A 25588-nucleotide genomic window follows, 5' to 3' on the forward strand; every position below is an offset into this window, starting at 1 on the left:
AGTCATACTGGTCATAGGCACTGGTATTCCTCAGGCCAGTGTTTCTTCACTTGAGTACTGGATGAAATAGTTTTGCTAAGGGTCACATTGTACAAAAATTGTCTTACATTTAAGTCTTATGTTTATACTCATCTTGCTAAAATGCTCACATTTAGAAAAAAGAACAAGACTGACAGACTAGCTCCCCATTTCCCGCTCACTCTAGGCTGTTTGCTCATTCGTTCAGAGTATGATGGCTCTTTGTCTCTTTGGAACCAGATACTCAAAGCTGAATTTGAGTGTGATATAAAGCTACTGTAATTATTCCATACTCACAGACTGAGGATGGAAAAAGAAAGGGGGAGGGGGAGTCACTTCTTTTAATAATTAGCCTTTCCTCTTTTCTTTTTTTTTCCTTCTTCCTTCTTTTCCTTTTTTCCTTCCTTTTTTCCTTTCCTTTCCTTCCCTCCCTCCCTTTCTTCCTTTAATCTGCTTGCCAGGCTTTCTCCAACATGTTGATAAATAAGTTAGCATTATGACTGCCCCTACAGTGTCACTTAGGTGAGTTCCTGTTTTATCATTTATGTTCTTTTATTTTTTTAAAGATTTTATTTATTTATTGATAAGACACAGAGAGAGAGAGGCAGAGACACAGGCAGTGGGAGAAACAGGCTCCTTGAGAGGAGCCCAATGTAGGACTTGATCCCGGAATTCCAGGATCACGCCCTGAGCCAAAGGCAGATGCTCAACCACTGAGCCACGGAGGCATCCCTATCATTTATGTTCTTAAGCTGGACTTTAATCGGGACTTTTGGTCTCAGCTGTCTCCCACAGCCATTCACCAAGTGATTTCTGCTTCCTAGTTTCTCTGTACATGATCCTGAGGCTACGTGTCATCATCCCTCACCACACACAGCCTTGTACCTGTCTGCTGCCTCATTTTTCCTCGTCCAGTCCAGTGGTAAGGCTCTTTCCTCACCCTTCAGGAGCTCTTTGGTGACATCATCAGGAGGATGTCTAAACTCTGGCACACACCTCTAGATCTTTTCATGAGTTGGCCTCCAGTTCTCCAGCCTTCCTCCTTCCTTCCTTTCCTCCCTCCCTCCCTCCTTTCCTTCCGTCCTTCCTCCCTCCTTTAAGAGAGAGGGGTGATGGTGGGAAAGGGCAGAAAAAGAGAGAATCTCAAGCAGATTTCGCACTGAGCGCAGAACCCAATGCGGGACTGTCCCAGGACCCTGAGATCATTACTTGAGCTGAAATCAAGAGTCAGACACTTAACCGACTGAACCACCAGCTTCATTTTCTAGCACTTCATTCTCCCTCAGTCCCTGCCCTCTACCATCATCATCAGTGGGACCACCTTCACCATATTTTAAGCTCTGCCAATACTGAATATTTTCAAATTCCTTTTGTTCTCTGCCTCTGGCCTGCTCATGACTACCTCACTGCCTATTAAGCCTGTCCTCTACTTCTTCCTTTCTTTCTACTCTGCTGGGTCTGTCCATCCTTCTTTTTTAGCTTTTATACCTGCAGGAAGCATTTTTTGGCCTAATATCTTAGTAAACAGTCAATTTTAATACAATATAATCAATTATTTGGCTGCAGACAAGATTCTATAGGAGAGTTATTTAACTCATTCATAGCCTGAGTATCAGGAGGAAATGATATCTGAGCTAAGATATGAATAAAATTTCTTTTAATAGTTGCATAGTATCCACTGTATACATATACTGTGATTCATCTAAAAGACTCCCTTTTTGATGAACAGTTAGATGAATAAAAATTGTTTGATGTTAAAAGCAGTTCTATAGTGAACAATCTTTTATAAATTTCTAAAGAAAAGATTATTGCAATTAGTAATTCTACTAGTTGCTGGATTGTACAATGTACTTTGTGTGTGTATATATATGATTTTTAAAAGAACACTGCACTATTTGGCTGTTCCTCAAAATTTTAACCAGAGTTACCTTATGACTGAGCAATTCCATTTCTATGTACCAAATCAAGAGAAATGAATAAATAGGTTTGTACAACAATTTGTGCATGAATGGTTATAGCAGCATTATCTGTAACAGGCAAAAAGTGGAAACAACCTATCAGGTGATGATTAGGTAACCAAAATGTGGTACATTTGTACCTGGAATGTTATTCAGAAATAAAGAGGAGTGAAATTCTCATATGTACTGCAACCAGGATAAACCTGAAAGACATGATGCTAAGTGAAAGAAGCCAGTCACAAAAAAAATCATGTATCATATGACTTCATATGTATGAAATATCCAGAAGAAGCAAATATGAAGAGCCAAGCAATAGATTGGTGGTCTTCTAGGGCTGAGGATGGGGGGAGGGAGATGAGGGCACAGGGGACTGAGTGGGTGAGTGCAGGAAATGGAAAATGACTGCAAGTGAGTACACAGTTTCTTTGGAGGATGATGAAAATGTTCTCCAATTAGGTTATAGTGATGGTTACACAACTCTCTGTGTATACTAAAAACCATTGAACTGTAGACTTTAAATGATAAACTTTATGGTCTATAAATTGTATCTCAATAAAACTTTTTTTTTTTTTTCCGCAAAAAAGATACTGCTAAATTGCCATTCTAAAAGAACATTTGTTAGTGTTCTTTGGTCGCAAGCAATAGAAATGGATTCTGGCCAAGTTAAGTAAGAAGGGGAATTTTTGAAAGAACACTAAGTAGGTAGCTCATAAAATTAAATAGGAGAAGTCGTCTTCTCTGCACTCATTTCTCCACAGCAGAAATTTTTGTTTTACTGCCTGGGCAGTAGCCCAGCTGTGAGTGTTTTGTGTGTAAAGGTGGAGGAATTGGGTGGTCTGAATACAGACATTGTTAATCTTTTCTTGTCAAGCCTGTGTCTCATTCCTACCTTCTCTCTTTTCTCTTGCAATTCTCTGGAAGCAGCAGGACAAACTGTCCTCCTGCTTGGGAGCGCAGGAAGCTGCAGCTGTTTCTGCCGTGATATGTCAGGACTAGTTCTTTCATCTGCTTTCCCTACTCAGAAACTTAGAAATAATTCCACATATGTTGTTGTAGGTTTATATTTTTAAAAATTACTCATTTTCATGAGACCTCAGGAGGGGAGAATATTTGACTTTTTAAAGATAGAATTAGCTTGTGGTTTTGTTTCAGCTTCCTTTTCCCCCCTACTTTATTAGTTTCTCTGTTTATCTTTGTTAATTCCATTCTTCTAATTTTTTGGTTTCTGTAAAGTTAATATATGGCTAATTTTATCTTTCCTTCAGAAATCCCCTTGATAGGGATCCCTGGGTGGCTCAGCGGTTTAGTGCCACCTTCAGCCCAGGGCGTGATCTTCGAGACCCGGGATCAAGTCCCACATCAGGCTCCCTGCATGAGCCTGCTTCTCCCTCTGCCTGTGTCTCTGCCTCTCTCTGTGTCTCTCATGAATAAATAAAGAAAATCTTTTTTAAAAATCCCCTTGATATAAAAAGTAAGAAAAAATTTGTAAGATGCCTAGACAACTTCTAAGTTGTCATATGGACGAATTCACCATCATAACACTACAAAACCTAGAGCTGTTTCTTGTAGACAGAGCCTATAAGAGTAGGCGCCTAACCGACTGTGCCACCCAGGCACCCCTACCATTTTGGTTTTTATGTGCGAGGCAGTATGCTATATATGAAGTACTTATGTTAAGTATTAATTTTTTTAAGATTTTATTTATTTATTCATGAGACAGAGAGAGAGAGAGAGAGATAGGCAGAGACACAGGCAAAGGGAGAAAGAAGCAGGCTCCATGCAGGAAGCCCGATGTGGGACTCGATCCTGGGCCTCCGGGATCACGCCCTGAGCCAAAGGCAGATGCTCAACAGCTGAGCCACCCAGGCATCCCAAGTATTAACATATTTAACATTTGTTAAAATGTTATTTTATTCTCATTTTTTATTTTCATTTTACTGATGGAGAAGCTGAGACTTTAAGGTGAAGTAACTTGCTAATGTCACACAGCCATGAAGTGGTGGAGATGGGATTCAAATGATATGATTCCAGAACTTAGGCTCTTAACCACTACATTCTGTGGCATCTGCAGTGTATTTGTGACTACATTTTTCTTTTCTTTTCTTTTCTTTTTTTTTTTGTGACTACATTTTTGATAACATTTCATTTTGAAATAATTTCAAACATATCCAGTTCTTGCAAGAATGAAACCAAGAAATCCTATATATTCTTCACTTAGATTACCCGGTATTTAACATTTTACCATGTCTGCCTTAATGATCCCCCACAATATGCACATACCCAAATCAGTGTTTTCTTCTGAACCATTAAGGGTAAGCTGGAGGCATTACCCCCATGTAAATACTTCCATGTGTATTTTCTAAAAACAAAGATACTCTCTTAAATAACCATCCATTGATTCTAGGAAATTAACCTTAATACGATACTACGATAGATATCATTCGTATTTTACTGATGTCTCAATAATGTTCTTTTATTTTTTAAGATTTATTTATTTATTTACTCATGAGAGACACAGAGAGAGGCAGAGACATAGGCAGAGGGAGAAGTAGGCTCCCTTCGAGGAGCCTGTTGTGGGACTCGATCCCAGAACCCCAGGATCACAGCCTGAGCCCAAGGCAGACACTCAACCACCGAGCCACCCAGGTGCCCGTCTCAATAATGTTCTTAATAGCAAAACACGAAAGCAGAAGCTTTGCCCCTCTGCCACTCCTTTTTGGTCCAGGATTATATGTTTTATTTAGTACTTGTGCCTCTTTAGGCTTCTTTGGCCTCAAATCATCCTTCAGTTTATCCTTGTCTCATTTTGGGTTTTCTGATTTTCCCCCTCTGAATAGATTCAGGTTTTGCATTTTGGGGAGGAATCTCACAGTAATTAACTGCTGTGTCCTTTGTAAGTGCATCATATCAGGAAGGGATTGATGTTTTGTTTCGGTACTGGTGAGGTTAACTTTTATTACTTTGTTGATAATAGTCTATTGCTGTGTTTCCCACTGTAAAGTTAAATATTTTGTACTTTTATTAATAAGTAGTAAGCATTTTGGGAAGAACTAATTTGAGACTCTATAAATATCCTATTCCTTATCCAACTTTCACCAATGAGTTTATTCATTATTCTTTTCTGCATTATCATTATCCTAGATTTGCCCAGCGGAAACTCCCTTCAGTCTGAGAGAAGTCCTTTTGATATGTCCATATTGTTCTTTGGATACTTCCTTACTTCCTGTCATCACAGGACGTTCCACGTTTATCTTGTACTTTCCTTACTCTAGTGGTGGAATCAGGCTGTTCTTCAAGGAGCTTTGGTTCCTCTTAGTGGAAAATGGTATTTGGAAATCAAGATGATGTCACCATATGTACTCATTGTTACTCAAGTGGCATTGATTTTGGACTTTTTAGACAGAGCTAGGAGATTTATACATCTCTATGTATAAATATATGTGTACGTAATGTAATGACTATATATGAAATGTATATATACTCTATACATATACATTTATATCTATATATGTGTGTTACTATATTTGCATAATTATATAAAACTGTAAGTTTATACTGATGTCTCAGTTCTGTCCGTACCATGGGATTTATTCTATCTACCCTTCTGCTTTTCTGTATTTGTACTTTGCTTCTCCAACTGCGAGGAACGTGACTCCAGTTATCCCTAGTACGTTTACCTATCTGACCTGTATCCTTGCTGTTGCCAATTTCCTGACCCCATGGACCTTCTTCTTGACCCTGGTTCCACCATACATATGGCCACACGGGCTGACTTACTCCTGGCTCCCATGGCTACATCTTTAAAGTAACATTTAACTACATTTTATTTCTTCTTTTCCTTTATTGTCCAGGTCTCCCAAGATTTGCCAGCCAACCAGAACCTTCTTCAGTTTATGCTGGGAACAGTGCAATTCTGAATTGTGAAGTTAATGTAGATTTGGTCCCGTTTGTGAGGTGGGAACAGAACAGACAGCCTCTTCTTCTGGATGATAGAATTATCAAACTTCCAAGTGGAACACTGGTTATCAACAATGCTACTGAAGGAGATGGGGGACTTTATCGCTGCGTAGTTGAAAGTGGTGGGCCACCGAAGTATAGCGATGAAGCTGAATTAAAAGTTCTTCTTCCAGGTATTTATTTATCAGGATTTACAGCTTTATGTTTATTAATGGATAAAAATTGTTCTGTTAGAATTTTCTTTTTTATTTTCTTTTATATATTTTTTAAAGATTTTATTTATTTATTCATAGAGAGAGAGAGGCAGAGGGAGAACAGGCTCCATGCAGGGAGCCCGACGTGGGACTCGATCCCGGGTCTCCAGGATCATGCCCTGGGCTGCAGGCGGCACTAAATCGCTGCGCCACCGGGGCTGCCCAGAATTTTCTTTTTTAATAAAGACTGTTAAATACGTAGTGTGACAAATTAATGTCAGCATAAGGAGTCTCAGTTTCTTATAGGCGGAGAAAAGAAAATGTGCCAAGAAAATTCACTCTTTAGTGAACACATTAGTAGACATTTATGAAGTGATAAAGTGTATTTAACATCAGTGGCATTCTTCTTGGCCAGCGAAGCACGAGGTCTAGGTCTTTAGTCAAGCCTGTATCTGGTCCTTCCCTATAATAGGATATGTCATATAGTTAGATCTCTTGTCAGAATCCGAGACTCAGGCTAGTTCATATAAGGGATGGGCAGAGTGGTAACTAATACATCAGCTCTGGAGACACTGGTGAGCAAGAGTTCTTGGATCTTTATAACATTCCCCCATTTTAGTGTAAACTCACCCCCCTCTTCGCTCTGTGGGTTCTCTCTCTGTCCATGCTGGCTCTCCTGGTCTGCTTTGTGTGTCTTTTCTCAGCTGTGTAACTTCTGCTTACTCATAACTTCCTCTCGTTGTGTTGCTCATCAGAGTCCTGCTAGCCTCTTGCTGTCTCCTGGCCTTTCGGCTTCTATTCCCACTGCTGGGTGCCTGATTCCCACTGTTGGGTGCCTGATTCCACATTTCTTCCTTCAAACCTGAGTTTATGAATATAATTGGGCCATGCTTACATTGGGCAGATTTTTTACATACAACTATTCCCCAGAGGCTAATTTTTAGTGTATTGATTGGCTTGCAAAGGCTGTTGAGCAGCAGCGCTTGAGGGTGTTCTTGGTGGGCTTTGGACTGATTTTTTTAATGCATTTTCTTTCTTTGTCATCATCATCCATGCTCTTATCATTACTGTCCCTGTGTATTTTCAGCTCAGCAGCCACAGTTATTTTTTTAAATGTATATTAGATTACAAAATAAAATATATATTAGATCATGTTACATCTCTGCTCAAAACCTAATGGTTTCTCATCTCAGAGTAAGGGTTAAAGTCCTTGGCCTGTAGGCTTTGTATCATCTTAATGCCACCATCCTCCTCATCTCTCTCCTTCCTTTTTTTTTTTTTTTTAATCTCTCTCCTTCCATCTGGTACTCTTCTCTCTCTCTCTCTCTCTGTGATTGTAGCCACCTTATGTTTCCAGAACACTCCAGACATTCTTTTGCTTTAGAGTCTTTCTACTTCAGGACCATTTGCTCTGCCTGGGATCCTCTTCCCTCATATATACGGCTGACACAACCATCTTATTTCTCTGCTCAAATATCACTTTATTAGTTAAGCCTTCCTTGACTGCTGTTTAAAACAACAATCTTCCATATCCACTGTGGTGCTTTCCTCTTTCTCCTTAATTTTACTTCAGAACATATCCACTGTCTGACATACAATGTCTTTTATTTCTTATCTTTCTCCCCTAGTAGTATATAAGGTTAACAAGGGTAGGGAATTTTGTCTGCTGCCAAGAATGGTAACTGGCACATAGAAGGCAGTAAATATTTGTTCAAGTTTATTTGTTTCTTTCAAAATATAATTAAATCTAACTAAATCCAGGGCAGCCCGGGTAGCTCAGCAGTTGGGTGCCTGCCTTCGGCTCAGGTCATGATCCTGGGATCGAGGATCGATCGAATCCCGCATCGGGCTCCCTGCAAGGAGTCTGCTTCTCCCTCTGCCTGTGTCTCTGCCTCTCTCTCTCAGTCTGTGTCTCTAATGAATAAATAAATAAATCTTTTTTTTTTTAAATCTATCTAAATACAGATGGGGAAAAAAAGAACTATTGCCACTTTGTAGCATCTTCCAGCCTGCTTTCTGACTTGCTTTACATGGCAGAGATCCTGTCTTTGCTCTGTGCCTGGGGTACCATTCAAGCAAATCCTCAAAATCAGATCCAAGGAAACGAGATTTTCAGTGTCAAAGGTTGAACCACACCACTCAATATCTGAAACAAAAACAAAGTACTGAATGTTTTATTTACTTATATAAGAGAAAAACCATAGTTATTAAGCATGTAGTCTTGAATAATGAAAACTACTGATCTCATATGGAATTTTGGGGAAGACGTTATTTTTGGTGTGTTTGTTAAGAGGCAAGAGTGGGTTGATGTCAGCCATAGAGGCATATTTTATGGTTGGTTACAGAGGTGAGAACAGGTTAATGTCAGCTACAGAAGCAAGTGATTCCACCGCTGAATGGCTGACTTTTAAAGCCTGAGGCTGTCACTCATTGGCTGGCTTTCAAAGGCATGTTCACTGAAGCGAGCTGTCACTGATCCATTAGACAGTGTTTACTTGTTACCATGGCTACAGAACTGTCATCGATTAGTTGCACAAGTTTAAAGCCAGCCCTAGTGGTTGTTACCATGGCTGTAGAACATCTTTTCCTGAGAGTATGGGGACAAAAGTCTATCTCTTTACCTGAGAATGATCTTTTTCCTCAAAACTTAACATTGGAAATACCTCTCCATCAAGTAGAGAACCATGTCTTCTACCCAATAGTGTGGCCTTTTCAGATGTCTGTAAGAGGGCAGCTATATAAAGTGAACATACACAGAGTGGTAGCCTAATAGTTGTACCATTGTAAAAATCAAGGGATTGACAGACTAAGTAAATAAATTAAAGAGATGAAATTCAGAAAGATTTTCAGAAGTAACACACAGATGTAGGGAGATGTGAAGGAAACCTCTTACAATATCTCTGTGAATGGAGAGGATGCTGGTAAGGTTCTGGGCTTGCTCAGTCTTTTCTCTCTTTGTACCACTCATGAAACATTTACTTTATTTAGTCTTAATGTGAAGGGGACTTGTGTCAAATATCCTTCAGTTGACCAATAAGCACTTTGAAGTTAGGAACTATATACCTTCTATATCTTTAAGGCTCCCAGAGAGCCTTGCACAATGCACATTCAAGTGACTTAAGAAATGTTTGATAATTTTATTTTTTTAAGATTTATTTATTTTAGTGGGGGAGGGGCAGAGGGAGATGGAGACAGAGAACATCTCCATGTCCAAAGTGGGGTTTGATCTCACAACCCTGAGATCATGACCTGAAGAGAAGTCAAGAGTTGGACCTTTATGGGACACCTGGGTGGCTCAGCAGTTGATAGTCTGCCTTTGGCTCAGGGCATCATCCCACAGTCCCGGGATCAAGTCCCACATCAGGCTCCCTATGGGGAGCCTGCTTCTCCTTCTGCCTGTGTCTCTGCATCTCTCTCTGTGTCTCTCATGTATAAATAAATAAAATCTTAAAAAAAAAAGTTGGATGTTTAACCTACTGAGCCACCCAGGTGCCCTGAAATATTTTTCCTAATTTAAATGGAAATATAATTAAGTTTAGCTAAATCATTTTTAGTTAAATATTTTGTTTTGCAGAGCCACATAGGGCACCTGGCTGGCTCAGTTTTGGTAAAGCATGCACCTCTTGATCTTGGGGTTATGAGTTTAAGCCCCCACTTTGGGCATTGAATCTAGTTTAAAAAACTAATAAAAAAAAGCCCACACAGACTGAACAGGAAATTGCCATTCCTCATCATTAATGTAGTAAAATGCTTTCTTAATCATTGTCTTTTATTTTTTAGATCCTGAGTTCACTTCAAACTTGGTATTTTTGAAACAACCTTCTTCCTTAGTCAGAGTCATTGGTCAGAGTGTGGTGTTGCCCTGTGTTGCTTCAGGACTTCCTACTCCAACCATTAGATGGATGAAAAATGAGGAGGCTCTTGACACAGAAAGGTAATGTTGTCTGCCTAAAAGCCTCTTTGAACCTTAGCTTGAGACTTGGTCTAATCTAATTTGAGACTACTGATTAATAATGAAAAAAAAATGGTTATCTATTTTTGTTTAAATCCATTATAATGCTCATTTATCATTCTTGAAAGAGTTTATATGCTATCTATGATTAGGATGTTTAAAGAAAAAATTGCTTTCAAAATATTAAGCTCTTTCTGAGTTGTAGTATCCTCAGCTTAAGGCCTCAAGACCTCCTTCCCTAAATTGTTGCAGGAGTTTCTGGTCCTTACTGGCCTGAGGCTTCTCATTCCTTTTCACATACATTTTGTTGATAGTAGTCTTTTCCTTTATTCTAACAATAAAAAAGAATATATTCCATCCTTCTGTTTTTGCCTTTTAGAATCATACCAGCCTTCTTTTATGATCACAAATTCTCCATCCTCCACAAAAACCTTTCCTCTTAACATCAGCTATCCTGTCATCCCTCATTATTTCCTTATTTCTCTGTTGTAATGTGATAAAAGAACTGAGGTAGTGGTGACAGTGGTATTTAGATTTTTTTTTTCAAAACAAAGTTATCTTGTGTGTTGTATAGAATGTTTAGTATCATCCTTGGCCTCTACTCACTAGATGCCAATAGCACTAGTTGTGACAACCAAAAATGTTTCTGGATGTTGCTGGATGTCTCCTGGGGCACAAAATGGTCCCCAGTTGAAGACCACTGTTGCAGTGCTATCCAATAGAGATACAACACAAGCCACATAGGTAATTTAACGTATGTAATTTTGGTAGCTAGATTTAAAAAAAAACTGAGATGTACACGTGCACTACTAAGTATGATAATAATTTATATGATGCACCAGTTAAAGTGAAATGTAGGTCTACCAAAACAATAAAGTTGTGGTTAGTGTTGCTTCAGCTTTTACATTTAAATAGGAATTAAATAAAATTCAGAGTTCAGTTCTTCAGTCATTCTAGCCACATTTCAATTGTCAGAGGACACCTGTGGCTAGTGGCTATTGATTTCGACCAGGCAGGTCTAAAGATTCCCAACTGAGTAATGCAAAGTAAGTTGACAGTCTTTTATGTCCTGCAGTAACCAAGACCTGGGAGAGAGGTATCTGTCTCATCAGCTTGGTGAACAACCATCAGTGAAAGATGAGGATGATAGAATGCAGTATAAGGTGTTCATTAGCAAAACTGATGGTATCATTTTCGATATCACCTCTTTCTTTGTCAGCACCCATCCAATCACCAACTACTTCTACCTATATTATACTTCCTTTCTCCAGTTGAGTATCATGCAAAAAATTTATAAGACTTCAAGGGGATATTTAAAACTTATGCTAACTGAAACATAGAGAAAGTTTAAAAAGGGGATAAAAATTTGAGCTCTTAGAGTAGAAGTTTTAATTGGCTACATGATAGAACAAAATCTTTATCAGGAGTAGGAAAGCTAGGGTGCCTGGGTGACTGTCAGTCAAGTGTCCATCTTCATTTTGGCTCAGGTCATGATTTCGGAGTTGTGAGATCAAGCCCTGAGTTGGGCTCCATACTCAGTGGGCAGTCTGCTTAGATTTTTTTTTCTCTCTCCCTCCCTCTACCCATCCATCCCCCTGCTCGACATGCATATACTCTCTAAAATAAATACATCTTTAAATTTTTAAAATTTTATTTATTTATTTGAGAGAGAACGCAGGTGGGGAGAAGGAGCCACAGGAGGAGGGAGAGGGATAAGCAGACTCTGCACTGATCCTGGAGCCTGACCTGGGGATTGATCCTAGGACTCTGAAATCATGACCTGAGCCGAAACCAAGAGTAGGTCGCTTAACCAACTGAGACACCCAGGTGCCCCAGAGATAAAGAAATCTTAAAAAAAAAAAAAAAAAAAAGGAAAGCTGAAAGAGGTTATTTTAAAAGATTTTTTATTTTATCACCATAGAAGGGACATTTTGAAGATAATTGATGATAAAGGAATTTGGTTTCTTATATAAAAATAAAAATGAGGATTGCTGTGATTCTTGTTCGCTTATTCAATAATTATTCAACAAATGTTTATTGAATGCCAATTATATTAGGCACTATTCTGGTCATTGGGAACAGAGTAGTGAAACAAATAGAGTTTTGCTGTTATGAATCAGCTATTCTAGTGGGGAAGAGTCAGGAAGTAATTATTTAAACATGTAAAATTTCAGTTTATGATAAGTGCTAGGAAGAAAATTAAGACAAAGTATGCCAGGGTGCTAAGAGAGGTAGAGGTAGGATTGCTGTCTTATATAGTGTGTTGGATAGTTGTTCTCTTAGTAAGGTGATTCTCATTCTGAGGTCTAGATGTGGGTTGAGTTATACAAATCATGGTAGAAATGTTACATACCTTCCTTTTATGTTGCATAAAATTATGTTGGATTTTATTCAAAGATATTTTTAGGGGAAATGTTTTTGAATTAAACCAAATGTGGGGGGATGCCCAGGTGGCTCAGTGGTTGAGTGTCTACCTTTGGCTCAGGGCGTGATCCTGGAGTCCCAGGATCGAGTCCTGCATTGGGCTCTCCACAGGGGGCCTGCTTTTCCCTCTGCCTGTGTCTCTGCCTCTCTCACTGTGTGTCTCTCATGAATAAATAAATAAAATATTAAAAAAATAAACCAAATGTGGGTATATCATGGCTAGTAATATATCTCTCTGAATTTGAAGGATAAATCAGAAGACTTAAGACTGAATAGATTGTTTTCTACCTTGAGTTCTCTAGGCTTCTGAATACTTGGGTTATGTGGTAGAAAAGTCTGAGAAACAGTGTTTTGTTATATACTACTGTCTCAGTGTGTCCATCCTCTTACAACCATGTAAGAGGTGGACAGTGCTGATGGTGTTCACATCGGTCTTTCCAGACCCTAGCATAGCGAGTGGCATGTAATGGGGGTGGGAAGAGTGGTGACCAATATTTTTTGGTCAGATGTCTGTAGTATAGGAAAGTCAGAGTACTTCAGGTTAGATATAGGTAATTACTCAAAATGTCTGATTCTACAGTGCTTTGTGAGATATGTAAATGGGCCTTAGGTAATAAATCATTTAAACTCCAGGTTAGAAAGAAATTTTGAAAAAATTTTTTAAAGATTTTATTTATTCATGAGAGACAGAGAAAGAGAGAGAGAGGCAGAGACACAGGCAGAGGGATAAGCAGACCCCATGCAGGGAGCCTGATGCAGGACTTGATCCTGGGTCTCCAGGATCACACCCTGAGCTGAAGGCTGCACTAAACCACTGAGCCACCCGGGCTGCCCGAAATTTTGAAATTAGGAGAAACGTGGCTAGGAGTCTAGATAGTGCTAGGCTGGCTCTGGTAAAAATCTTAAACTAATAGACATCCTTCTCTATTACTAATCTTAAGGCCTCTTTGAAAATGAATATTTTAAAACCTTAACTGGGAGGAGCTAAGATGGCAGAGTAGTAAGAGGACCCTAGGCTTGCCTCTTCCCTCGAATACAGCGAGATAAACACCAGATCATTACCAAATCAAAATTAAATGCCCAAGAAATTATCTGAGGACTGACAGAGCAAACTACACAATGAGAGGGAAAGAGGCCACAACATGGAAAATAGGAGGTATGGAGATGTGATTTAGGGAAGAAACGGATCACAGATGCTGCAGAGGGCAGGGAGCCCTGATCATGGAGGGGGAAGGGGGGAAGAGAGAGAGAGAGACATGCAGGAGGTCACACAAGGAAAATACTTTCCCAAAATGGGAAAGCTAGAGCAGCTGATTTTTGTGAATTTTTACAACCAGTGAGGCTCAAAGATTGGAGTTTTAGAGGTCTGCGGCATGAGTGGTATGGAGCCCTGAGGGCACTGCAGTGCTCCTGTGGAGGAGGCAGATAATCAGGGGCAGAGAGTGCAATCTGAGGATCCCCTGGGATGCACTGAAAGAGACAGTTCCGCCTTCTTGGAACATATCTGGGAGAATTGGAATTGGCATTGCCTCTCTGGGGACAGAAGAGCCAGCAGGCACCATTACCTCCTCTGCTCCTCAGCATAGGTACAGAGGGTGGCCAACTTGGACACTGGTTCTTTGTTGTGCTTTATTCCAAATTCCACACCCCTGCACTTTTTGTGCAACTGCCCTTCTGGGACAAACCTGAATCAGTCCCAGTACAGCAAGACCCTTCCCTAATGGACCAGTGAGGGGGGGCATACCATGCCACATCCCAAAAGTTTAGAGCTTTAAAACATAGCCAGCCTGCCTGGGATAGAACACAGGTGCACTGAGCTGCTGGGTGGGAAGATGGCCCAGACACAGACAGGTAAGGGACACCTGGGACACACGAGGGGAGATTGTTCACTCTTCTGGGAGGGCTTTCCAGACAGCAATGAGTGCAAACTCCCCTCTCCATGGACAAGGCAGGGGTTTGGTGCCATTTTTCTCCCCTACTCCTCAGCACAGACTAACTTCAATAAGCAGCACAGTGCCAACAATGGCAGCCTAAGCCACTTACACCAAGTTCCACCCCCTGCACTCTGCAAGTGCTGCTTTTCTCAGGTAAGTTTGCCTAAGAACCAGAGTAGTGGGCCTCTCCCCCAGAAGATCAGCATAAACCCCCGGCATGTACCAAGTCTACTGCTGATAGAGTTCTGCAAAGCTTCAAGTCTAGTGGAAATAGCATCAGATCTCTTTTAACAAGCAGACAGACCAGAGCACACCTCATTAAAACCCACCACACTCTGGCCGAGGTCTGAACACTCTCTGCTGCAGGCAAGGAGAAACTCTGCAGAGGACTGACCTGAGGGAAAGTGCAGCCAAAACACAGCATCAGAGTGTATACAGCATATACCAGAGACACTTCCTGAAACGCAGACCCTAGACATCTTCTTTATAAAACCATTATTCTCAGGAGCAGGAAATAGAACAGGCTTTCCTAACACACAGAAGAGAGACACCTAGACATAATGCCAAGATGGAGGAATTTATCCCCAAAGAAAGAACAAGAAAAGGTCATGGCCAGGGATCTAATCAAAACAGATACAGGCAATATGCCTGATTCAGAATTTAAAGCAAAAATCATAAGGATACTAGCTGGGCTTGAGAAAAGCATAGAGGACACCAGGGAGTCCCTTACCACAGAGACAAAAGGCCTAAAAACTAGTCAAGCCGAAATTAAAAAATGCTATAACCAAGTTGCAAAACCAACTGCATGTAGTGACCATAAGGATGGAAGAAGCAGAGGAATGAATAAGTGGTATAGAAGATTAAATTATGAAAAACAAGCTTAAAAAAAGAAGGAAGAAAAATATTGGATCACAAATGCAGACTTAGGGAATGTAGTGACTCCATAAAGCATAATAACATTCATATCATAGGTGTCACACAGGAAGAAGAGAGGGAAAAAGGGATAGAGGATTTATAGCTGAAAGCTTACCTAACCTGGGGAAGGAAACAGAAACAGATATCCAAATCCAGGAGGCACAGAGAACGCCCAGAAAAGCCAACAAAAGCAGGCCAACACCAAGATATATTGTAGTTAAATTTGCAAAATATAAAGAAAAAAATTCCTAAGAGCAGCAAGACAAAGAAATCCCTAACTTAGAAGGAAAGACAAATAGGGTTAGCAGCAGATCTAACCACAGAAACTTGGCAGGCCAGAAGGCAGTGATATATTCAACATACTGAATGGGAAAAATATGTAGATAAGAATACTCTATCCAGCAAGGCTGTCATTCAGAACAGGAGAGATAGTTTCCCAGACAAAAACTAAAGGAGTTTGTGAACACTAGCTAGTCCTCCAAGAAATATTAAAGGGGATTCTTTGAGTGGGAAAGAAAGACTAAAAGTGACAAAAACTAGAAAGAAAAAGAAAATCTTCAAAAATGACAAAACAAGTAATAAAATGGAACTAAATTCATATAATCACTCTGAATGTAAATGGACTAAAGGTACTATATCATAATAAAAAGATCTATCCAACAAGACCTAACAATTATAAATATTTATGCCCCCAACTTAGGAGCACCCAAATATGAATAACAAACATAAAGGAATTTATTGATAATAATACAATAATAGTAGAGGACTTTAACACCTTACTTACATCAACAGATAGATAATCTAAGCAGAAAAACAAGGAAATAGTGGCTTTGAATGACACACTGGACCAGATGGATTTAACAGATATGTTCAGAACATTCCATCCTAAAGCAGCAGATTACACATTCTTTTCAAGTGTACATGGGACATTCTCCAGAATAGATCACAAACTGGGTCACAAAATCAGCCCTCAGCAAGTACAAAATGATTGAGATCATACCGTGCTTATTTCCCAACCACAGCCCTATGAAACGCTAAGTCAACCACAAGAAAAAATTTAGAAAGACCACAAATACATGGAGGTTGAAGAACATCCTACTAAAAAATGAATGGGCCAAACAGGAAATTAAAGAAGAAATTTTTAAAATATATGGAAACAAAAGATAATGAAAACACAAAAGTCCACAACTTTGGGGATGCAGCAAATCAGTCTTAAGAGGGAGGTATGTAGCAATACAGGCCTCCTCAAGAAGCAAAAAAAAAAAAAAAAATTCAATTATGTAATCTAACCTTACACATAAAGGAGCTAGAAAAAGAATACAAATGAAGCCTAAAGCCCGCAGAAGAAGGGAAATTATTAAGATTAGAGAAAAATAAAGGATATAAACACACACACACACACACACACACAAACCCCAGTAGAACAGATTGATGAAACTAGGAGCTGGTTCTTTGAAAGAATTAATAAAATTAACAAACCCCTAGCCAGACTTACCAAGGACCTAAATACAATCACAAATGAGAGAGGAGAGATCACAACTAACACCACAGAAATACAATTACAAGAGTGTATTATGAAAAATTATATGCCAACGAATTGGGCAATCAGGAAGAAATGGATAAATTCCTAGAAACATAGGAACTACCAGCACTAAAACAGAAAGAAGCAGAAAACTTGAACAGACTGATAACCAGCAAAAAATTGAATCAGTAATCAGAAATCTCTCAACAAACAAGAGTCCAGGGCTAGATGGCTTCCCAGGGAAATTCTACCAAACATTTAAAGAATTACTACCTATTCTTAAACTGTTCCAAAAAAATAGAAATGGAAGGAAACTTCCAAACTCATTCTACAAGGTCAGCATTACCTTGATTTCATAAACCAGATGAAGACCTCACTAAAGAAGTTAATTACAAGGCAATATCCCTGATGAACATAGATGCAAAAATTCTCAATGAGATACTTGCAAATCAAATCCAACAGTACATTGAAAGAATCATTCACCATGATCAAGTGAGGTTTATTTCTAGGCTACAAGCGTGTTTCAGTATTTGCAAGTCAATCACTGTGATATACCACATCAGTAAAATAAAGGATAGGAACCATATGATGCTCTCAATAAGTGCAGAAAAAGCATTTAATGAAGTACGACATCCACTTTTCATAAAAACCCTCAATTATGTAGGAATAGAGGAAATATACCTTAAGATCATAAGGACCATATACAAAAGACCCACAGCTAATACCATCCTCAATGGGGAAAAACTGAAAACTTTTCCTCTAAGGCCAGGAAAAAGACAGGGATGTCCACTCTAACCATTGTCATTTAACCTAGTACTGGAAGCCCAGGTCTCAGCAATCAGACAACAACAACAAAAAAAAACAAAAGACAGCCAAGGAAGGAAGAAGTCAGACTGTCACTATTTGCAGATGACATGATATTTCATGTAGAAACCCAAAAGACTCCCCCAAAAAACTGCTAGAACTGATACCTGAATTCAGTAAAGTCTCAGGATACAAAATCAACATACAGAAACCTATTGCATTTCTGTATGCCATAAAGAAGTGGCAGAAAGTGCAGTCCTGAATCGATCCCATTTACAATTGCACCAAAACCCATAAGATACCTAGTAATAAACCCCAACCAAAGAGGTAAAATATTTGTACTCTGATATAGAACACTGACAAAAGAAATTGAAGAGGACATAAAGAAGTGGAAAAACATTCTATGCTCATGGATTGGAAGAGCAGATATTAAAATGTCTATACTACCCAAAGTAATGTATACATTTAATGCAGTTCTTAACCAAAATGCCACCAGCATTTCTCACAGAGCTAGAACAAACAATCCTAAAATTTGTATGGAACCACAGAAGACCCCAAATAGCCAAAGCAACCCTAAAAAAGAAAAGCAAAGTTGGAGGCATCACAATTCCAGATTTCAAGCTATATATTACAAAGCTATAGACACCAAGATAGTATGGTACTTGCACAAAAACGGACATAGATCAATGGAACAGAATAGAAAATCCAGGGATGGGCCCACAACTACGTGGTCAACTAATACTCTTCAACAAGCAGAAAATAATATCCAATGGGAAAAAGACAGACTCTTCAACAAATGGTGCTGGGAAAATTGGACAGCAACATGCAAGAGAATGAAACTGGTTCACTTCCTTTTATCATACACAAAAATAAATTCAAAATGCATGAAAGACCGAAATGTGGGACAGGAAACCATCAAAATCCTAGAGAACACAGTCGGCAACCTCTTTGACCTTGGCCCTAGCAACTTCTTACTAGACTCGTCTTCAAAGGCAATGGAAACAGAAGGAAAAATGAACTATTGGGACTTCATCAAGATAAAAAGCTTTTGCCCAATAAAGGAAACAGTCAACAAAACTAAGACAACCTTTTGAATGGGAGAAGATATTTGCAAATGACTTATCTGATAAAGGGTTAGTATCTAAAGTCTATAAAGAACTTATAAAATTCAGCACCTCAAAAACAATCCAGTTAAGAAATAGGCAGAAGACTTGAAGGGACATTTTTCCAAAGAAGACATCCAGATGGCTAACAGACATATGAATAGATGCTCAACATCATTCATCATCAGGGAAATACAAATCAAAACTACAATGAGATATCACCTCACACCTGTCAGAAGGACTAAAATTAACAACACAGGAAATGAGGATGTGGAGAAAGGGGAACCAACCTTCTTAGACTATTGGTGGGAATGCAAACTGGTGCATCCACTCTGGAAAACAGTATGGAGGTTCCTCAAAAAGTTAAAAATAGAACTGCTCTATTATCCAGCAGTTGCACTACTAGGTATTTATCCAAAGGATACAAAAATACTGATTCAAAGGGACACATGCACCCTGATGTTTATAGCAGCATTATCAACAATACCAAATTTTGGGAGGAGCTCAAATGTCTGTCAACTGACAAATACAAGATCACACACACACACACACACACACACACACACACCATGGAATAATATTACTCAGCCATTAAAAAGAGTGAAACCTTGCCATTTGCAATGATGTGGATGGAGCTAGAGAGTATTATGCTAAGTGAGAAAAGTCAGAGAAAGATATACCATATGATTTCATTCATATGTGTAATTAAAGAACAAAACAAATGAGCATGGTTGTGGGGGGAGAAAAAGAGAGAGGGAAGCAAACCATAACAAGGAACCTTAACTATAGAGAACAAACTGAGGGGTGCTGGAGGGAAGGTAGGTGGGGGTTGGGCTAGAATTGTAATGAGCACTGGCTATTCTGTGTAAGGAATGAATCACTCATTTCTACTCCTGAAACTAATATTACACTATATGTTAACTAAATGTAATTTAAATAAAAACTTGAAACTAAATAAATAAATGAATAGATTTTTTGACCATAAATAAATAAACATTACCATGATTTCTGTAACGGTCTTAAGAATTGATATATTTACCTGATCTTCCCATCACATTTGTTCAGATCCAAACCAAACATAGCTATTGAAGGAGAGGTAATAGAAATGTATCCCATTCGTAGAGTAGTTTTATTTTAAATGGAGAGAATCCAGAAAATACAATGCTAAAGTGCAGAGCAGCTGACAGCACAATGTTATTTGGTAACCAAGAAATGTTCTATTTTGATGGAATGATAGATCAGAGCCCATCTGCAAAGGAACAGGTTATAGTTATAGAAATGCTTAATGTATTATAATTGACAATAGTAGAAAGATTAGATTATTCTAAAAACAAGTGCAGGAGTATCATTTCTGGGAAGATGGAATAGATGTTTTTTTCCCTATTCTTCCCACTACTAAAAACCCCAGGCTTTATATGTAAAACAAACCTAAGAGGACTCTGGGGGTGCTCCGTCAGTTTAAATATCCAACTCTTGATCCCAGCTCAGTGCTTGATCTCAGGGTTGTGACTTCAAACCCTGCGTTGGGCTCCATGCTAGACATGGACTCTAAAAGGTAGAGAGAAGAAGACTGACTGGCTAGAGGCCTTGTGACCCAAGGAAGAACATGATGATGAGTTTCTTGGAATTTGTTTTTACCTCATATATCCAAACTTGAGCTGAAGAAGCTGGCAACCTGGAAATGCAAACAGGCACATTCAGAAGAGTTAGAGTTCTTAACAAATGTGTGCTCTCTCTAGCCGTAGGACCAGGAAAGGGGAAGCATAGCAAGACAAAAAGTGTTAGACTCTAATTACTCCTACTTTAACCAAACACTACAGAAGAAACTGTGGCCCCACCTTCACCCATGTGAGCAAAAGCCAGGTGGGAAGGCTAGACTTCCTTCCACCCTCACCAGGTAGTAATGAGATACCCCAGCCTATATGGTATCAGAGGCTAAATAGGCAAAACTTTGATCTCAACCAGGCAGTATCAAGACCCTCTCCTTTGCCATGTTAGTAGAAACCACATGGCAGTAAATAAGAAACATTTCTTCCCTCCCCCACAGGGGTGATATTAAAGGTGGACTTGTGGAGAGTTAGAACTTTCATCATCGTGTAGTACTGAGGCCCCCCCTCCATGGTGTCAGTGGACACCATGTGGAGAATGGCAGCGAAGTATTCCAACTGCACCAGCCAGAGGGCAGTATTAGTGGAGGCCTAGTGGGGAGTCAGAATTCCCAACCCTGTTAAGGAATAATGAGGAATCAGCACCTCCCCTCAGGTATTAAAGTGAAGACTGAGTAGGGAACCTGGACTTCCACCTCCATTTGACAGTAATGAGTGGTACCTCCTCCTTCCTCTAGAGCAAGTCAGCAGAAACCAGCTAATAAAAAAATAAAAATAAAAATAAATAAAAATAAAATTTAAATTTAAAAAAGAAGCCAGCTAATATGAAAGGTTTAGTGAGATCCAGATTTCAGTTAAAAATCACTCACCATACCAAGAACCAAGAAGATCTCAAATGAAAGATACAATAAATGTCAACAATGAGATGGCATGTTTTAGAATATCTGATATATTTTAAAGCAGTCACCATAAAAATTCTTCACTTGAAATGCACTTGAAACAAATGAAAAAAATAGACTATCTCAGCAGAGACATAGAAAAGTCTCCTCAGGGCAGCCCCAGTGGCTCAGTGGTTTAGCGCCGCTTTCAGCCCGGGGTGGGATCCTGGAGGCCCTGGGATTGAGTCCCATGTTGGGCTCCCTGCATGGAGCCTGCTTCTCCCTCTGCCTGTGTCTCTGCCTCTGTCTCTCTGTCTCTCTGTCTCTCATGCATAAATAAAGAAAATCTTAAAAAAAAAAAAGTCTCCTGAAACAAATAGCAGATTTAAAGAATCAAGTAGAAAAATTTGAACTTAGACAATAAAAAAAGAAAAAAAAAAAGCTTCAGTGGATGGGCTTAGCAGTAGACTAGATGGGACAGAAGAAAGAATCAGTGAACTAGAAAAAAAGAAGACACAATGGTCAGTATTCGGACTGAAGTAGAGGATGCTACTACAGATCCTACAGGCATCAAAAAGATAATAAAGGCACTCTATAAGCAACTATACAGATGTATATTTGATAACTTATATATATAAACTACTTGCTCCAAAACACGACTTACCACATCTAACCCAATATGAAATAGCTTGAATAAGTGTCTGTTAAGGAGATTGACTTTGTAATTTTAAAGCTCCCAGAAAAGAAGTCTCCAGGCCCAGATAGTTTCACTGGAGAATTCCAGTGTTTAAAAAAGCCAGTTGGCATCAGTTCTACACAATCTCTCCAGAAAATAGAAGAGAAGGAATTGAAGCTAGTATCACACTGATACCAAAACCAGACATAGTACAAAAAAGAAAACTACAGGCCAACAGGTGAATATTCTCCATGAATATAAATATAAAAATCCTTAACAAAATACTAGCAAATAGAATTCATGTGTGTGTATATAAATTCAAATATGTGTGTATATTTTTATATAATGTGTATGTATGTGTATTTTTATACCATAACCAAGTAGGGTTTATTTCAGGGATGCAAGGCTAATTCAGTATTCCAAAATCAATATAATCTATCATACTAACAAAGAAAAGACCTACATGATCAAATTAATAGAGAAAAAGTATTTAACAAAATTGAACACCCTTTCATTATTTTTAAAGAAACCTTCAGAAAAATAACTTAGAAACATATACAGAAAACTTACAAGCTAACATATTTAATGGTGAAGGACAATACTTTCCCCTTAAGATCAAAAACTAGTTAAGGAAGTTCACTGTCCATGCTAGAAGTTCTCGCCAGTTCAATAAGACAAGGAAAAGAAAAAGCACACAGATTAAAAAGGAAAAAATAAAATAGTCTATTTGAGATGATATGTTTGGCTACAAACAAAATCCCAAGGAATCCGCCAAAAAGAAGCCTCTTAGGACTAAGAAGTTTAGCAAGGTCACATGATATAAGATAAACATAAAAATCAATTATATTTCCTTGACAATCATTCATTATTAGAGAAATGCAAATCAAAACTACAGTGAGTGTATACACACACACACATGCATACATAATGGAATATTATTCATTCATAGAAACAATGAAATCTTGCCTTTTGCAATGACATGGATGGATCTAGAGAGTGTAATGCTAAAGGTAATAAGAGAAAAATACTGTATGATTTCTTTGTTTTTAGGTTAAGGACTCGGATTATGAAAATGACTTTCAAAACCTTGTGTGGCTCCATCCTCATCTTTCTCTTTTTTCTCTCTTAAACTTGGCCACTCTGGTTATTATCAGATCCTGAAATACAATGTGGTCTTTTCTGCCACTGTTCTTTTGAATATGCTTGTCTTTCTTTCTGAAATCTTTTTATCCTTCTCATTATTAGTTAGAATTAGAAGAATTCTCATTCTTCAGATCTCAGTTCAAAGGTTACTTTGGTCAGAAAAATTTTTTTATTTCTAATTTCCTGGTAGGTTCTTCTGGTATACTGTTTTGTGGAATTATTATCTTTCATGTGTGTCTTTTCCAATGACTTGCATGGGAACACTGGTTGTGTTTTTGCTGCATCCCCAGCTGCTACCTGACACATAGAGGTACACCAGTAAATGAGTGGCTAAATCCCTTGTCTTTACCTTCATCATCCATTGTTTTTAAGAGTGGTCAATACTTTTTGCCTTCTCTTTATTTTATTGTTACCACCGGAGTTCATCTTTCTTTCTTCAGTTCTGAACCATCATAGTAATTTCACAACCAGGCTTTCTGCTTCTCGTCTTTTTTCACATTCTTCTTGTCTTCCACTTAATCATGTGATTTATTTCCTTAAGGCCTTTCCATTGATAAAACAAATGGTCTCCTTAGCACACTAGGCTCTCCTAAGACTGACCACACTCAGGTGCACACACTCCCTTTGTCCAGCAACACTCAACCTAACTTGGGTCTGATGACCATGCTTACTTTTCACATACTGTTCCTTTTGTTTGTATCTTTGAATTTTAGAGTTGATTGCCGTCTTACTATGATCTATCACATAATCATGCCAAAGAGTTAAACGAATCTGCCAAGCTAACAGACAGTCTTCTTCCCAGGCTTCAAAAGAAGTAAAATCAATTTCATTAAGCAAGATTGACTCTTGCACTGACACTAATTTATGGCAAATATGAGGCAAAGCAAGTATCAGGAGTATTTCTTAGTATAATTATTAGCTAGAAATTACTATATTTCAGTTTAAAAGTACCATACCAACTAATATTTCAAATTATGTTCTCCTCAGCTGGGTATCCTGTGTGTGTGTGTGTGTGTGTGTGTGTGTGTGTGTATTCCACTTGTGAGCAATGTTTTCCATCCTGAAGATTAGTAGTAATTTAATCTAAGGGTGAATAGATTTTAATTTTTGTAAATTTTTCTTATTTCATGAGGCATAGAAACCCTGTTTTCTCTCTCCGTTTTGTCCTAGTAGTTCTTGCTCTATGCATGATATGTTGTATTGCTTCTCTATCTCATCACATTAAATTGGGATTTGAGATCATAATAGAGATGTTTCAAATTAGAAGGCCATTTGATAAAGTTGAGTCATGACCTTGCAGGGCGTTTCATAGAGAAGCCACCAAATCTGATTCTGGTTTTCCTCTTTCTTTGTCCAGAAACTTAATCTTGTTTATGAGATTGAGGAAGACTAATTACCCAGGCTCATGGTGTATTGAAATTTAAGCCAGAATAGCTCTACTTAGGATGAGAATTATAAATGTGCACAGACTGAATAGTTGTTCTATTTTTTCCCTATCAGGGATTCTATATGAAAAGCCGCATATTTTGTTGTTGTTGTTGTTGAGTATAGATACAGATAGGAAACATGACAATAGTAAGATTAGAGAGAATAATCTATGAAAACCAGTTTAGACATAGAATCTCAAAATAAAAATATAACTCTACAAACTCCAAATCAACTAAACTTGTTCACTTTATAAGAACTTAATGAAAATACTGATTTGTGATTTTTTTCTTCTATTATAGGATCACTTTTTCTTTAAATATTCTCTTTAAAGATTTAAATCACTCTGTAGATTTGGATTGTAGTGGTCAGCGTCCTTGTTGATAATGGAATGACAGTGGGTTCTTGCCTGGCAACCACACCCAGGTTGCTGCTCTCTGGCAACTGTGTTCCCTCCCTTCCCTGTCTCTTCTCCTCCCTTTCCTATCCAAGCCACCATAGGAAACTTTCTGTAGGCACTGTGACCCCATGACTCTGTTTCTGATCTGACATTTTACCCTCTCCAGTAGTCCTCTCAGTGTGGCATAGCTGTAGTTGGAGTGACTCTCAGATTGAGTCCAGACTTCAAAATTGCATAATTTGCAGAGAAACTGGGCAGAGTTGAGAGGCAAAGATGGATTGTGGGAAGTGGAATAGGTCATAATAGTAGCGTATCTTTGAGAATAATTAGAAGTGTTAGAGAGAGGAGTGCCTGGGTGGCTCAGTGGGTTGAACATCTGACTCATGATTTCAGCTCAGGTCATGATCTCAGGATTGTAAGATCGAGCCCTGCATTGGGCTCTGTATTAGGTGTGAAACCTATTTTAGATTCTCTCCGTCTCCCCTGTGCCTCCTCACCTCAAACTCATGCAAAAATTTTCTCTCTCTCTCTCAAAAAAAAAAATACTAGTAAGTGTTAGAGATAATTCATTGTAACATTTTGGTTTGTGTTTGTGATATTTGTGCATGTAAAATATGAGCAAAGCAAATTGGACTAAATTAAATTCTGCTAATTTTTTAAATTTATTTTTTAATTTTA

General features: G+C 38.6%; 1 protein-coding gene across 6 annotated transcripts in view; it reads left to right on the forward strand.

The window, feature by feature from the left end:
* The window catches only part of NEO1 (neogenin 1), a 235362-nt gene that overhangs the window by 68519 nt on the left and 141255 nt on the right, over positions 1-25588 (forward strand). For all 6 annotated transcript variants that reach the window (XM_072809538.1, XM_072809537.1, XM_072809540.1 and 3 more), the window contains exons 3-4: positions 5828-6106; positions 9908-10061. In XM_072809538.1, the coding sequence (XP_072665639.1) occupies positions 5828-6106; positions 9908-10061 (433 nt within the window). The remainder of the gene's footprint in view (positions 1-5827; positions 6107-9907; positions 10062-25588) is intronic.

This window comes from Canis lupus, chromosome 32 (assembly GCF_048164855.1).
Source record: "Canis lupus baileyi chromosome 32, mCanLup2.hap1, whole genome shotgun sequence".
Lineage (NCBI taxonomy): Eukaryota > Metazoa > Chordata > Mammalia > Carnivora > Canidae > Canis > Canis lupus.